Here is a 14,728-nt window from a genome sequence, read left to right as displayed (position 1 = left end):
CTCCGCCGCTCCCACTGAAAGAGAGGGGCAAAGGTGCCCACACATGACCTCTGTTCCAGGCAAAAGGGGCTCTTCAGAAGTTCGTTCTCGGGATTGGTGGGACTTCCAGTGTTCGGACCCACAAGCAATCAGGAAGGTATCGCCTATCCTATGTAGAGGGGGTAAACTTCACATCTTTGTACAGTAGGAATCTGTCAGTAGGATTAACCCTCCTAAGCCAATATGAGCATGTAGGTCATAGAAAGTAGAATAAAATGATACCTTGATATCTGTGATCCGATGTCTTATTCCAGAGAAATCCATGTTTTTATTAATATATAATTGAGCTGTTGAGATCTATGGGCCACATATAGATCTCCATGAGAATCTGCCTCTCAAGCTTATTTTAAATGAAAAAGGGCGTTACCAGAGTGAGACATGTAGAGAAGAAGAGCAGATTATCAGTCATTATGTTTCACACTGGTAAAATCGGAAATCAAGGTATTTTATCCAACTTGGTATGACCTACAGGTCTACATGTAGACGGCTTAGGAGGGTTGGTCCTACTGACAGGTCTTCTTTAAAGCTTATCCTAAAACATTATTTAGGGTCTAGATGACATTTTAGACAAAAAAATGCTGTGACTCAATTACTTACTGCCAGAGACAGGCTTCCATTTTGCTCCATTGGCAATGCCCATACCCCTGGTGAAGTCATCTGCATGGCAACTACCACGAATAGTCTCTCCCATGGTCAAATGGGCTGAGGCATAAGAGATGGCAAGCCATCGGAAAATAGCATGGTCAGGTGTCCTAGACACCCCGTCTTCCTCCTCTGCTGTAACTTCTACTACAGACTCTTCTTCTTCTTCCTCTTCTTGGAGAACGTGGTGACGATACCTGGGTGGTGATTCTTCTTCCTTCACTGCTCTTGCCATATCATATGGGTAAGAAACCAACTTTTCTCCACCTTGAAAGTTAGCTCCCAGAACAAAAGGAATTTTATCCATCCAAGCAATGATTGCTCTGGTCTCCACAGCCACCTAGACAAGAAATACATAAGTTTTGTCTTCATAACACCATTTCCACCAGTAATTGCACTGTCATACATGACTTACTGTAGCATCTTCTGCCAAAAAGCTTTCTGGAATAGGTATGTTATTGTTGGGAAACCGATAAGGGACCATCTTTCTGTCCTCTGCTGCCCACAGTGCTGTGTTAAGGTCTGGGAAGTTAGTAAAAATATCATAGCCTTCTTCTGTCCAATGGCCAAGTGCCCAATTTCCGAGTTCTGAGCCCTGTGGAAGAGAAATTTAAGGTCAAGATTTGTGTTTTATTTGGGATTTTTCCTATAAACAGCACCTGTCTCCGACGAGCTGTGCATGGTATCACAAGCTCTATTCAAATGCATGGGGCTGAGATGCAGACTGTAGATATCATCGATGAGAATCTTGGGCAGCACCTTAAACCAATCCAGGAACAACGGGGTCTAACATGATCCAGTATTGAATGCAGATCTTATTCAGAGTTAAGTCTTATGATTTTAAGGGAGGCTCTACAAATGTGTACCCACCATTGGACTTGCAATCTCATACCCATCAGGGTTTAGTGAGGGCACAAGATGAATCCTGGTCTCGTGGACTAGTGTTGTTATACGTGGGTTGCCATCTCGATATTCCTTACACATAAACTGCATGAGAAGAAGAAGCAGTTCCCGACCCAGGACCTCATTACCATGAAGTCCAGCAGTGTACCGAAATTCTGGCTCCCCTGTTGAGTATCATACAAGATAGATTAGGAACATAGACAAATTACACAATCGGTATCTTTCATCTCCACCATTTGTATGTGAAGGAAGTTTTGTTATTTCCTCATTGATGTCCTTACCTACTTCATGTTCCCCTGGGTTATCTGAAATTTCCATTGCGTATATTTTCAGCCCTTTGGCCGTTTTTCCTACGTTATATATTCGAGTGATGGTTGGGCATTCTTCATTAACCACTTTCATGAGCTGGATGAGGAAAGGCATATTAGGCAAAAAAGAAGAGAAGTTAAGAAGTTAAAAGCAGGGTGGTGGTGAGGCCGGTCTCTACAGAAATACTCACCTGCCTCATATCTTTGTAGTTGTGATGCTTGAAATCCAGGTTATCTGCAGATGTGATCACTTCATTCTGGCTGTAATAACTGACCACATCTAGAAAGAAAAAGAAGCCGATGTTATAGAGGAGAATAGTGGTATGAAGAAAAAAAATATCAATCTAAAGAGCGAAAATGTAATAATGCAATTCCCTAATATGAAGTGGTTTTAATATAGGAACTCCAATTTAAAGGGATTGTCCAGCTCTGGGGCCTTTTTTTTTTTACTTAATTGCATGTCATTTTTGCAACTGGTTTTGTTAAAAATTCTGCTTTTATAGGTTCGTTGTATCCTGGCACATTCAACTTTGATGTGGTCATCAATCATATAAGAGGAGCTCTGAAAAGACAGATAAAAGAGTCACAAACTCCCTATCAGAGAGTTATAGCCGACTGATATATTCTAAGTTAATCCATTCTGCAGCCATTAACAGACAGTGCAACACAGAGGCAAATGGTGCAAACATTTTAATGAAACCCAGTTCCAAAAATTATCTTTAGCTCCATTTACTCATGTAAAAATTAAATGTTTTCCCAAAAGATGGACAACACCTTTAATAGTCTTTAATATTTTATTGTAAACGTTTCAATAAAGAATTGATCTTATTTGATTTGTACCTATACGCATCTCTGCTTTCTTCTTTTTTTGGGTTATATTTATCTGGAAGTGCGTTTTATAGTGGACTGCATTATTTATATTGGGATACCCTTTAATAGGTAGATCGGATAGAGGACATACAATATATGCTATAGATTCCATGCATGTGAATAATCATTAGCCCGTATAGCTAAAGGGTTTGTTTAGGATTGGAAAAACATGGCTGCCCTCTTCCAAAAACTGCACAATCCCTCCTTACAGGTTGTAATCTGGTATAGCGGCTCCGTTCCATTTAAGTAAATGTTCTAGAGATGCAGTACCACACACAGCCTGTAGACAAGGTTGGTGCTGTGTTGGTAGAAGGCAGCCATGTTTTTCTAATCCTACACAAGTCCTTTAAGAAGCCTCTTTAATAATGCCCGATCATGGCAGCCAAGGTTGTTTCAGAAAATAATCGTTAAAAATGTGAAGGTTCCCCAGGACATGTGCCATTTTCCACTCTACTTGCTTCCTGAAAAACTGGAAATTTTGACAAATCCAAGAGCCATGGGCTCCTTACCCCAGTGATTACTCTTGGAAGCCACAGACTGTATTGGGCTCCGAAAGATTGGGACGTCCCAGGCGCTCATTGTGGGAATTGGGGAGATTCAGGGCCTTTTTCATGGTTTAAAAGGCGATACTGATAGAGGAGGTGCGCACTGAACAATTTACCATATGGGGGCACAAAAAATTAACAGTACTGTGTGGAGGAACAATGGGGGCCATAACTATTGTTTAATTGTATTATAGGTACAATAATGTGAAAAGAGCATTATTACTATGTGAGGTCACAATTACCAGTAAGCTGAGTTTTGTTAAGGGTATAGTGATAATGAATGTTCTTTGTATGGTGGTATTATTTATTTATTATGTGTTGCTTATATAGCACCATCATATTTCACAGCACTTTACAGATATCATCACTGTCCCCATTGGGGCTCACAATCTACATTCCCTATCATTAAGTCTTTGGATTGTGGGAGGAAACTGGAGAAGCTGGGAGGAAACCCACGCAAACACGGGGAGAACATACAGACTCCTTGCAGATGTTGTCCTTGGGGGGATTTGAACTAAGGACCCCAGCGCTGCAAAGCAACAGTGCTAACCACTGAGCCACCATGCTGCCCTGATTAGTGTCTGAATTATTTATTGGTAAAATTCAATTATTATTTTTTTTAATAAATTTGTGTTTATTTTATTTTTTTTGGGGGGGGGAGAGTATACAACCAAGAAGCATTACTCCCAGGGTACAGTTCCCAATGGAGGCACACAAAGAGCCTACCCTTCTGTAATACGGACCCATAGGACTCTGAATCCTTCTGTGTAGCGGTATAATACTGAGTTTTCTTACATATTTCCTTCCCTCCATATTCTCTCAGATCTTCTGACGATTATTTGTGGCTTTCTGATGTAATCCGGAGTAGTACAGTTCTTGTCTTTCCAAATTTACCAAAAGTTTTGATTAAAAAAAATAAAAAAATAAAATTGATATTTCTTACTGGATATTGGACATCCTAAGACCTCCATGCGCATGCACAGGCTGCCATTCCAGGTCTGGGGGTATATACGGAGGAATCTTGCTACCACATTTTCTGGAAAATCTGTCTGTACTGGTGTATCCTTGTCCACGTTCCCATAGAACATCTATAGAGAGACATTGGTGGGGCGATAGCTATAAAAACTGACACTATAGAGCCCCATTTATCACAGCCCAATTTCTTAACACAAAGCTGGCCTTGTTGCCTATAGCAACCAATCACAGAACAGGTTTAATTGCTCCAGAGCAGCTTGAGAAATGAAGGCTGAGCACTGATTGGTCACTACGGGTAACATTATACATAATAACATTAGCATTGGCAGCATAGGGACGTTTAAAAGGGTATTTTCATCTCCAAGATCCTATCCCAATATGTAGTTGGTGTAATAATAATAATAATATTATCAAATACCTCCAATTAGAAATGTAGTATAGTTCTTCTGATTACCTATGTCGCATACCTCAAGTGCAGGCATGGTTCTGACCGCTAGCAACTAACTGTCACTACATGAATGGTCGTAACCATGGATACCTAAACTACTGCAATGCCCTGCACATGGGGTAAGCACACATAGCGAATCAGAAGAACTATACTACATTTCTAATTGAAGATATTTGCTAATATTATTATTACACCCACTACATATTGGGATAGGATCTTGGAGATGGGAATATCCCTTAAGTCCTGTAAATCCACTTTTGGGTGGAGTATACAGAAACCCCTCTCCTTTTCCACCCAGGACATCCGGGAATTTTGGTAGTGCTGGAACATTCTGGACGGTTGGCAGCCATAGATTATATTTAATGTAGGAGGCCTTATTTTTATTATTGATACACCGGGTAATGCTATGTGAGTCTCAGTGCCATGAAAACACTGTTAGTAATCACTATTTTTAATAACCAGAATTGGACATTTCTCTGATCCAGGCCATAAGGTGGGGAGTAGAGGTATATTTTAATGCTCAACAAAAGTCGTGGAGTTGTGGAAATTACAGGATGGATAGACATGTTACTGATCTGTAAATGAAGAAAAAAATGGAAATAAAATTTTCAAATCATCTTGATTTATTCAGTATTGAGTATGAGCACCACGTACAAAAATCCTCGCACCTTGTCTTGACTCCTATCTGTGAGGTTATTAATGGTTGTATGAGGAATGTTCTGCCACACTGAATGCACTTGAGAAAATCATCAAGATCTGCGGCTGGCAGCTCCCTTTGCAATTGCCGACCAATGACGTCATAGATGTAGTCGATGGGAGACAAGTCCAGAGATGCTGCAGGCCATGGTAGTGTAGCATCTGCGTCTCTGCCTCCTGCCGGGCAGAGACGGCGTTCCCCTCACCGCCGCAGCCCTGGTCCGGCGTCTTCCGGCTCCCGTCCTGATGCTGCTGTGGCGCGCACTGCGCGCAGCTTCCCGGGCACTGTGCTTGGGGCGCGCGCACGTGCTCCCTCCCTCTTAAAGGGGCCGCGCGCGTCGTTCTAAAAAGTCCCCGGCCAATGGCCGGAGGACTTCCCCTATTTAAAGCACCTCCTCCAATATGGAGGTGGCTGTGCAATGGTTGTTGTTCCGTGTGCTAACACTTGCTTCAGCTTCAGGTCCCGCTGCCTGTCAGTCTTGCCCGCCAGTCTGCCTGCCAGTTACCTTCCGTGCCCACCAGCCTTCTTACCTGGAAGCATCTGCCAGTTACCTGCTTACCTGGAGCGCCTGCCTGTTACCTGTCGTGCCCGCTAGCTTGCCTACCTGGAGCACCAGTCTGGCTATCTGCCAAACCAGCCTGCTTATCTACCCGGACCACCAGTCAGCCTTCCAGCCGTGCTCATCCGCTGTACCGGTCAGTTCCTGCCATCTGACCCATGAGAGTCACCTGCTCTCACACAAGGTCGGTCCCAGAGTGGCACCTGGTCCCCCTGCTCGGTCCCTCCCTGGTTCACGGAGTCGATTGAGCCGCCGTGCGACCTTGGTCAGGCCGAGTAGGTACTTAATCAAGCCCCTATGGTCCCTCCTTGCACCTAAGCACAGAGGTTCCACCACCCGGATCTGTAACAGGTAGCAGGTTTAGGCCATGCAGGCCGCTCACAGTAGAATGAGCAATATGAGGTCTGGAGTTGTGTTAAAATCGGTCACTGAGACACTTTGGAGACATGGCTGTACCTCTGCTTCCACTAACAAATCAACATAGTGCCAAGCTGTTAGTGTACCTGGAATGGTATCTGGCAGCTGCCAGCAGCAAATCTTGATGATATGCCTAAGTGCATTCAGCAAGGCAGAACATTCCTCAGACAACCATTAATAACCTCATTGATAGCAGCCAAGACGTGAAAGTGTGGAGATATCTGCGCGTTGCACTCATTCTCGAGACTGAGTAGATCGAGATGTTTCATCAAATGCTTATCATTAACATGTCTATCCATCCCATTATTTCCATAATTCCATGACTATTCCTTCTTGGTGTTGCAGATTCAATGTTGAAGAGTGTATGATACTTGTCTCTCATGCAGAACCTTGAAGAGGTTGTGCCATAAGCAAAATTTATTGATGGGGGCAGATTTCTTGGACTCCTGCTGATCATGAGAATCGGGGCTCCAAAGTCTCCTATGTGACCATTGCCTCATTCACTTCTATAGATCTATGGAGGGCTTCGTGTGAATGTGGGGGCAGAGTTCCCATTGTCAGTGAATACAGTGGTGTTCACGTATTTGCATGCTGCTCCATTTCCATAGGGGACACCCATTTTCGTGATCGATGGGGTTCCCTACAATCATACAATAAATTCATTACCTTATGACAGTTGTGGCACATGATGTCTTTAGTCCAATCCTAAAATGCTTGCCATGAAAATAATCATCTATAAAGATAGAGGTCCCACCAGCTTTCCTGCCATGTAAATACTTTTGAACCATGTTTTCTTATAACTCTGCATTTTGCTGTTCCTCTATTATTACCCCTGGAAATACTATATATGAATACATTGACAAGTGGATGTCAATGTACCTCTTGTCAATATGGTTTGTCCCTACACAGTCTAAGGGAAGAGTCAGACGGCCGTATAACTCAAACGAGGATCACAACGCAACGCTTGGTCTGGCTGGCGACTCTTTCAACCAGAGTGTGGCAGCATGCATTTCTATCAGCTGTCACGCTCGGCTCGGGAGAGCCGACAGCCAGTCTGAGCATTGTGTTCTGATCCTCGTCCGAGTTATACGGTCGTCTGACTGGTCCCTAACATTGTCAGGGCTGATTGGACAGTGTCAGGATATGTAGGGAAATGCCTCATCAAAAGGGAGATTGTTAACACCCAGTTGGCAATTTATATATTTCCAAAAGGAGTAACAAAGGGACCAAAACAATGCATAATGCCCCAGAAATGTTATCTTAACCATTGATACATAATCAATACATCCATGTCAGAAGAACTTCAACATCATATTTCAATGTTCAGGTAAAATGCACAGATAACCACGTACTCACCATCTCCTCATACCCATTGCTGTACATGGTCCATTTTTGGCTATCGTTACTGAAGCCCACGTAGAACGAGGTGACAAAATCATCACTATAGGAAAAACATATGAATTAATATAGGTCGGGATTAGACAGCCATAAGAAAAAAATTGGGTTAGTTACAGCTGCAAATCGCAGACATGACCGCCTCCGTGTATGGTCCGGTGTATCAGTCTGCAGAACGGAAGGGTGCAAGAGCTGCATGCAATTTATATGTACTAGTTTGGTCCAAAAAAGGGAGCAGAATAGAGCATGCCCCTTTTTTTTCACATGGACCATTGACCCATGAGAAAAATCTCTGATGTGAACAGTCATACTGGTTACTATTGGATCAGTATGCTTTTTGTTGAGCAGAGCAGCGTGATGACCTAAAATATGGCCGTCCGAACCCAGCAATACAAATATATACTGCTAAGAAAAATAATAGTTTTCTATCTTTCTTAAACAGCTTCCCTAACTTTACAGAACCTTTAAGAAAAAAGGGGAAGGGTTATAGCCTGCTCAAATCCCCGCTTCTTGGGGAGGATTCCTCCTTATGGTGCCATATGGAAGCATCATAACATGGCACACAGAGGTCCTAAGGTTTCATACAGTGGCATGTAAAAGTTTGGGCACCCCCTGGTCAAAATTACTGTTATTGTGAACAGTTTAGCAAGTTGAAGATGAAATTATCTCTAAAAGGCCTAAAGTTAAAGATGACATATTTCCTTTTGTATTTGAGGCAAAAAATATATACATTTTCATCTTTTACATTTTAAAAATTACAAAAAAGAAAATGGGCCGATGCAAAACTTTAGGCACCCTTGGAGATTTGTGTGCTCAGATAACTTTAACCAAGGTTTCAGACCTTAATTAACCTGTTAGGGTTATGGCTTGTTCACTATTATCGTTAGGAAAGGCCAGGTGATGCACATTTCCCAGCTCTATAAAAACCCAGCCTCCTCTAACCTTGTGCCAAAAGACAGCAGCCATGGGTTCTTCTAAGCAGCTGCCTAGCACTCTGAAAATGAAAATGGTGGAGGCCTACAAAGCAGGAGCAGGCTGTAAGAAAATAGCAAAGCGTTTTCAAGTTGCCCCTTCCTCAGTTCGAAATGTAATTAAGAAATGGCAGTTAACAGGAACAGTGGAGGTCAAGATAAGGTCTGGAAGACCAAGCAGAATTTCATTGAGAGCTGCTCGTAGGATTGCTGGAGAGGCAAATCAGAGCCCCCGCTCGATTGCAAAAGTCCTTCAGAAAGATTTAGCAGACTCTGGAGTTGTGGTACATTGTTCTACTGTTCAGAGACACCTGCACAAATATGGCCTTCATGGAAGAGTCATCAGAAGAAAACCTCTCCTGCGTCCTCACCATAAAATTCAGCATCAGAAGTATGCAAAAGAACAACTAAACAAGCATGATGCATTTTGGAAACAAGTTCTGTGGACCGATGAGGTTAAAGTATAACTCTTTGGCCACAATAATCAAAAGTATGTGTGGAGAAAAAAGGGCACAGAATTTCGGGAAAAGAGCATCTCGGCAGTGTAGGGGGTCAGCCCCTGCTAACAACTGAATTACACTGTGACTTTAAGAGACAATGCTTCCCTCTGATTTGTGTGCACTTGGACTAGTCTTTTCTCCCCTGCAGCTTGCTATGTGTTGGTTTGAACAAGAAGCATAAAGTGTCGGTTCAGGAAGTGAAGAGAGAGACTCGTGACTGTGAGAGATTGTTGCCTGTGAGAGACTTGTGCTGCTCTGAAAGAGACTGGTGCCTGTGAGAGATAGGCAGGACAATAAGTGTGTCCTAACAAGGGAGAGGATAGTGCCCGGTTACCACAGGATTGATCAGCAGGACTGTGTCAGAATGAAAAGAATCACACCTCACAGGTAAGGTGGATTTCCCCGATCACTAGTAACCAGGAGAGACAAAACAATGCTAGGGTACCAGTGATCCCTCAGCATTGAAAGTGGGAACAAGTCTTGCCCGTACCCAGAAGAAGACAGATCCGTTAACCTGAAGGAAGAGCTCAAACACCTTGTAGATTGTGAGCCCTCGCGGGCAAGGTCCTCTCTCCTTCTGTACCAGTTGCTGACTCATTTTGTTAAGATTATTTTATGTATTTTTGCTATGTGTACCCCTTTTTTACATGTAAAGCGGCATGGAATAAATGGCGCTATAATATTAAATAATAATAATAACACAACAAACTCGACTCAACTACATCAGGACCAAGCAGCAGCTACCAGACTTTCTTCTAAGTGCTACAGAACTGGGAGTATGACACTGTTGTTCCATTGTGTTAGGGTATAGAGCAGGTGTCTGTAGGTGGGGCGCTGTAGCAGTGCTGCCCGATTATCGGAAGGCTGGTAAGGATTTAGCAGAGAGTAGTTTGCAGAAATTGTTTATACTGTTTGCTAAGCCATAGCTGGAGCACAACTTGTGTGACACTCTCCAGCTATCTCTCTTTGTATCTATTATTGCTGTTATCATTACAATAAATGTTAGTCTTATTTTCCGGCATATAATCCTCTGTCTTTCAATAAAGTCAGTGTATTGTTTCTGCCTTTTCGTCTACTGTACCGTATTTTTGTCCTGCCTGGCGGTGTCGTTCAGGCACCACTTCAGCAGCCAAAGGCACGGGGAACGTTTCACTGTTATAGGGAAGAATGGATTCAATGAACATAATACCATCTGTAAAAAAATACTGAAGTTGATAAGAAGATGGCTTCTACAAATGGATAATCCTAAACAGACATCAAAATCCACAGTAGACTACCTCAAAAGGCACAAGCTGAAGGTTTTATAATGGCCCTCACAGTCCCTTGATCCGAACATCATTGAACATCTGTGGCTAGACCTCAAAATAGTAGTGCATGCAAGATGCCTCAGGAATCTCACCCAGGAAGTATTTTCCAAGGAAGAATGGATGGAAATCCCTCAAACAAGAATTAAAAGACTCTTGCCTGGCTAAAAAAAACATTTAGAAGTTGTGATAATTTCAAAAGGGGGTGTTACTAGGTACAAACCATGCAGGGTGCCCAAACTTTTGCATCGGCCCATTTTGCTTTTTATAATTTTTAAAATAGAAGAGATGAAAAAAAATAATTTTTCCCTAAAATACAAAGTAAATATGTTATCTTTAACTTTAGGCCTTTTAGAGATCATTTCATCTTCAGCTTGCTTAATTGTTCACCACAACAGTAATTTTGACCAGAGGTGCACAAACTTTTACATGCCACTGTAGTTAGGAGTCATAATTACGCCATACTCCATCACGTGACTATGATGGGATTTAAATGCTGATTTCATTAGACTTTGGGGCAGATACAGCTGTATAGGATTTTTCAGCAATCAGCCAAGAATGTTGTTTTCTTCTACCGATTGTACAACCCTCTTGAGAACCAAAATATAGATTATGTCATTAATTTCCGGGCAGGTTTTATTCCTAGTACTCACTGAAGGATGGAGTCCCGTCCTTGAGTTATAACACCAGTGAATAATGTGCTTCTTCTAGTGTCCACCTCCAACCACTGTGTTCTGCCATCATCCTCGGCACACCAGGCACCATCAAAGAAGTCATCTTCATTAGTACCGGCCTAAAGATAGGATAAAAGATGGGACTCACATCTTTCTAGATAACAGGTCCACACCTCACACTGTGTGGATTTGAGAGGTGGCTTTATCTATTCATTTGTAGAGGAGTCCTGAAAATTGCTGAGCAATTTATGTAACTTCCATACAAATCAGAGAAGAGAGCTGAACATGTGCAGCCACCTGTCCACTGATAGTAACTCGCAACAAGTCCGTCCCCATTCTCAAGATATATGCAGATGTGCCATAAATATTAGAGATAGGAATAACCCTAATCCTTCCTAGTCTTGTACATACTTGCGTGTTAAGACGGCCTCTTTGAGCATGCAACCCATGGCGCAACATAGAGGATGCAAGCATCTGATCGTCTTCTATCCGATGGGACTCCAGACCAATGGGGGGACATTCTGTATTAAGAACGAATTTTGGGAATTACAAAACTTGGTTAACTTAGATTATTTTAGATTTTATAAGATAAAACTGCACAATAAAGTTGTACATACTTTTCCTCTCCTTAGGAGGTTCTTCCACCTCTTCTGAGTCCCATGTTTCTGGGGGCTTCTTCTTGTCTACAATAAAAAATCGATTACAGGTATGGTATATGACGTCACATATCTTAATATCTGAATTACAGCCTGTACGTATGGCAAAGTTGGCTGACTTGAGAACTCTAAAAGTCTAAAATTTACCAGTAAAGCACATCTCCATGATTTGGCTAGGCCAGAGTAGAAAAATATGAGACGTCCTTTCTAAATAGTCCCTTCCATGGTGTCCAAATCCTGGGACTGAAGTATCCAAAGCCTCAAACACCTCCTGGCTATTTCATTACTATCTAGTTTACACCCTCAATTTCCCCATAAACTTATATCTTTCTCTTTATGTTCTATCTAATGGATGACATCTACTGCATTGAGCATCTCTTCTACTGATCATGTCTCGCTGATTTAATGGCGCAGGATTACATGAGGTCCATTTTTTCCCTTACCTTTCCGATTTTTCTCCTCCTCCTCTCTCTCACGTTCTTCTTTGCTAGTTGTTTTCTCTGTAAACATAAAATATGGTACATATAATGTTAGCAATTATCCAAAAAGCATATTTTTAAAAGGAATCTGTCAGTAGGAGAAACCCGCTTAAGCCGTCCATATGCGCATATAGGTCATAGAAAGTTGAATGAAATGATACCTTGATATCTGTGTGTTACGATACTGGTGTAGTACTGCTGGAAATCAGTGGCCGAAGGAGCACGAGCAGGAACAGCAAGCGGTAGTAGAAGTTCTTGTAGGTAGCAAAAGGAGTTGTAGGAAACAATCCGTAGATAGGTGAGAACAGTCTGGGTAAGACTGTTCAAGAGCTTGGAGACTGGAAACTAGGCCAACAGCTAGACACAATACTCAAGCAATGAATGAGAGATCCATTCGGCTTTAAGTAGTCCCAAACAGGAAACAAGATGGATCCCACAGGTTCAGAATCTGCCATCTTAGTAAAGGGCAATTGAAGAATACAACAGCAGCCTCCAGTGCTAAGAAGTGGGATTGCAGCACAATTATTAAGGTGAACAACAGCAGCCACTAGTGGTCAAACTGTAGAAGGACAACTGGAATTCTGACACTGTGATGCGATGTTTTGTTCCAGAGAAATCCATATTTTTCTTAATATGTAAATGAGCTGTTAAAATCTATGGGCCGGACATAGATCTCCCAGAGACTCTGCCTCCAGGGATTATTATAAATGAAACGGGAGTGTTACCAGTGTGAGACATGTAATGACTGACAGTCTGCTCTCCTGTCTCACACTGGTAACACTCCCTTTCACTTATAATAATCCCTGGAGGCAGATTCTCTGGAAGATCTATGTCTGCCCCATAGATCTTAACAGCTCATTAACATATTACAGAGAAATCCACGTTTATCTTAATAAGACATCGGATCACAGATATCATGGTATAATTTTATTCAGCTTTCTATGACCTGCATGCCCATATAGGCGATTTGGGAAGGGTTGATCCTACTGACAGATTTCACAAAACAGAAAAATATAGATTAATAAGTATAATATTTAGGACCATTTTATTGAATTACTAACGTAGAGCTGTTAGTCAGACACAAAAATACCACTCTCTTATTTAGACCATTAGACTATACTAGGTTTACATGCAAGAAAGAGGGGGTCATATCTCAGGAAAGGAGATGCCCGGGAACAAAATAAAACTATGACAGATACGGGAGAACAGCGGCATTTACACCAGGTAAAAAAAAGACTACATATTTACGGTAAGTGACAGGTCCTGTTTAACATTGGCCATATAATCATCAGATTTTAAATCTCGTAACTTTCTAATAAATATTTATTAACATTTTGCGGATTTCACAGTTAATTTTTTCATGGACCATTGTGACCATCTAATTCGGTCAGATTCATATGGAATTCAAAAGAAAAATATATATATATTCCACCATTTATAATCCATATAAAATGGTATACAGGCATACAGACATATAGAGCTCAAATGCTGTATGAGTGCGGTATTATGGCTTCATGTTCCTCGGAGGTTGTATGGAGCAGTATTCCAGCCATGTGCATGAGACCTAACCTATGTTAGTCATGGTGTCCCTACACCCATGCCTAACTACACATAGATGTACGTTAAAGATTTACTTGAGTATGTCTCTTCTGTCCACTCTTCATTTGTGTCTGGTGGCTTCAGGTAAATGGTATAATCATCTGCACGGATACAAGAAAACGACATGTATTTTGGAGGTGTGTTGACAATTCAGATGACTTTTTAAGTGAGTTTATGGCAGTCTGAGCATTTCTAGTGATCATGGAACATTTTGTACTCTTTAATCAAGTCAACGATGGGAAACCTTATTGATCATTGTCCCCCTTTGTAGTCCCTGTCTATATGTGTCTCATGGGATAATAGTAATACACTAATAGTGTACTTATTATCATGAGAACCCATGTATTCCTTCTAGAAATACACTGCTACAATCTTAGTCGTAAAAAAAGAAGAGAGTAAACCAAGAAAAATAGGATGAGAACCAAAGAGCGTTAGTACAGATAAACAGAAGTGTCCTGTATCGACAGGTGTTGACAAGTCTGAGGACTCATTTACTGACGATGTGGCAGTCCGAGATATTCCCATAGCCATGAAACACGAACTGTCCTCTTTAATCAAGTCTACAATGAGAAAGCTCATTTTACTGTCCAATTTTTTCTGCCTTTGTAACAGATCTTCTCTAAAGTCCTAAAAACTTAACAATGTCCTAAACATGCCCTACAATCATGTACCAGTCACCTATTTTGAGCCCTCAGCTCTTTCATTGAGGGCATTTCATCAGACTACATTGGGTTTGTGAGTAGTCTG

General features: G+C 41.7%; 1 protein-coding gene across 2 annotated transcripts in view; it reads right to left on the bottom strand.

The window, feature by feature from the left end:
• The window catches only part of AEBP1 (AE binding protein 1), a 66,329-nt gene that overhangs the window by 31,252 nt on the left and 20,349 nt on the right, over positions 1-14,728 (bottom strand). For both annotated transcript variants that reach the window (XM_073653759.1, XM_073653761.1), the window contains exons 7-18: positions 14,017-14,082; positions 12,347-12,403; positions 11,865-11,930; positions 11,659-11,768; positions 11,227-11,366; positions 7,760-7,844; positions 4,251-4,395; positions 2,084-2,172; positions 1,866-1,989; positions 1,552-1,748; positions 1,097-1,276; positions 637-1,021 (exon numbers count right to left, since the gene is read on the bottom strand). In XM_073653759.1, the coding sequence (XP_073509860.1) occupies positions 637-1,021; positions 1,097-1,276; positions 1,552-1,748; positions 1,866-1,989; positions 2,084-2,172; positions 4,251-4,395; positions 7,760-7,844; positions 11,227-11,366; positions 11,659-11,768; positions 11,865-11,930; positions 12,347-12,403; positions 14,017-14,082 (1,644 nt within the window). The remainder of the gene's footprint in view (positions 1-636; positions 1,022-1,096; positions 1,277-1,551; positions 1,749-1,865; positions 1,990-2,083; positions 2,173-4,250; positions 4,396-7,759; positions 7,845-11,226; positions 11,367-11,658; positions 11,769-11,864; positions 11,931-12,346; positions 12,404-14,016; positions 14,083-14,728) is intronic.

The sequence above is a fragment of the Phyllobates terribilis genome, unplaced genomic scaffold (genome assembly GCF_046119375.1).
Source record: "Phyllobates terribilis strain yellow unplaced genomic scaffold, ASM4611937v1 Scaffold_11__3_contigs__length_659146591, whole genome shotgun sequence".
Lineage (NCBI taxonomy): Eukaryota > Metazoa > Chordata > Amphibia > Anura > Dendrobatidae > Phyllobates > Phyllobates terribilis.
Note: the sequence above shows the minus strand (reverse complement) of the source record. Positions and strands in the feature narration are given on the sequence as shown.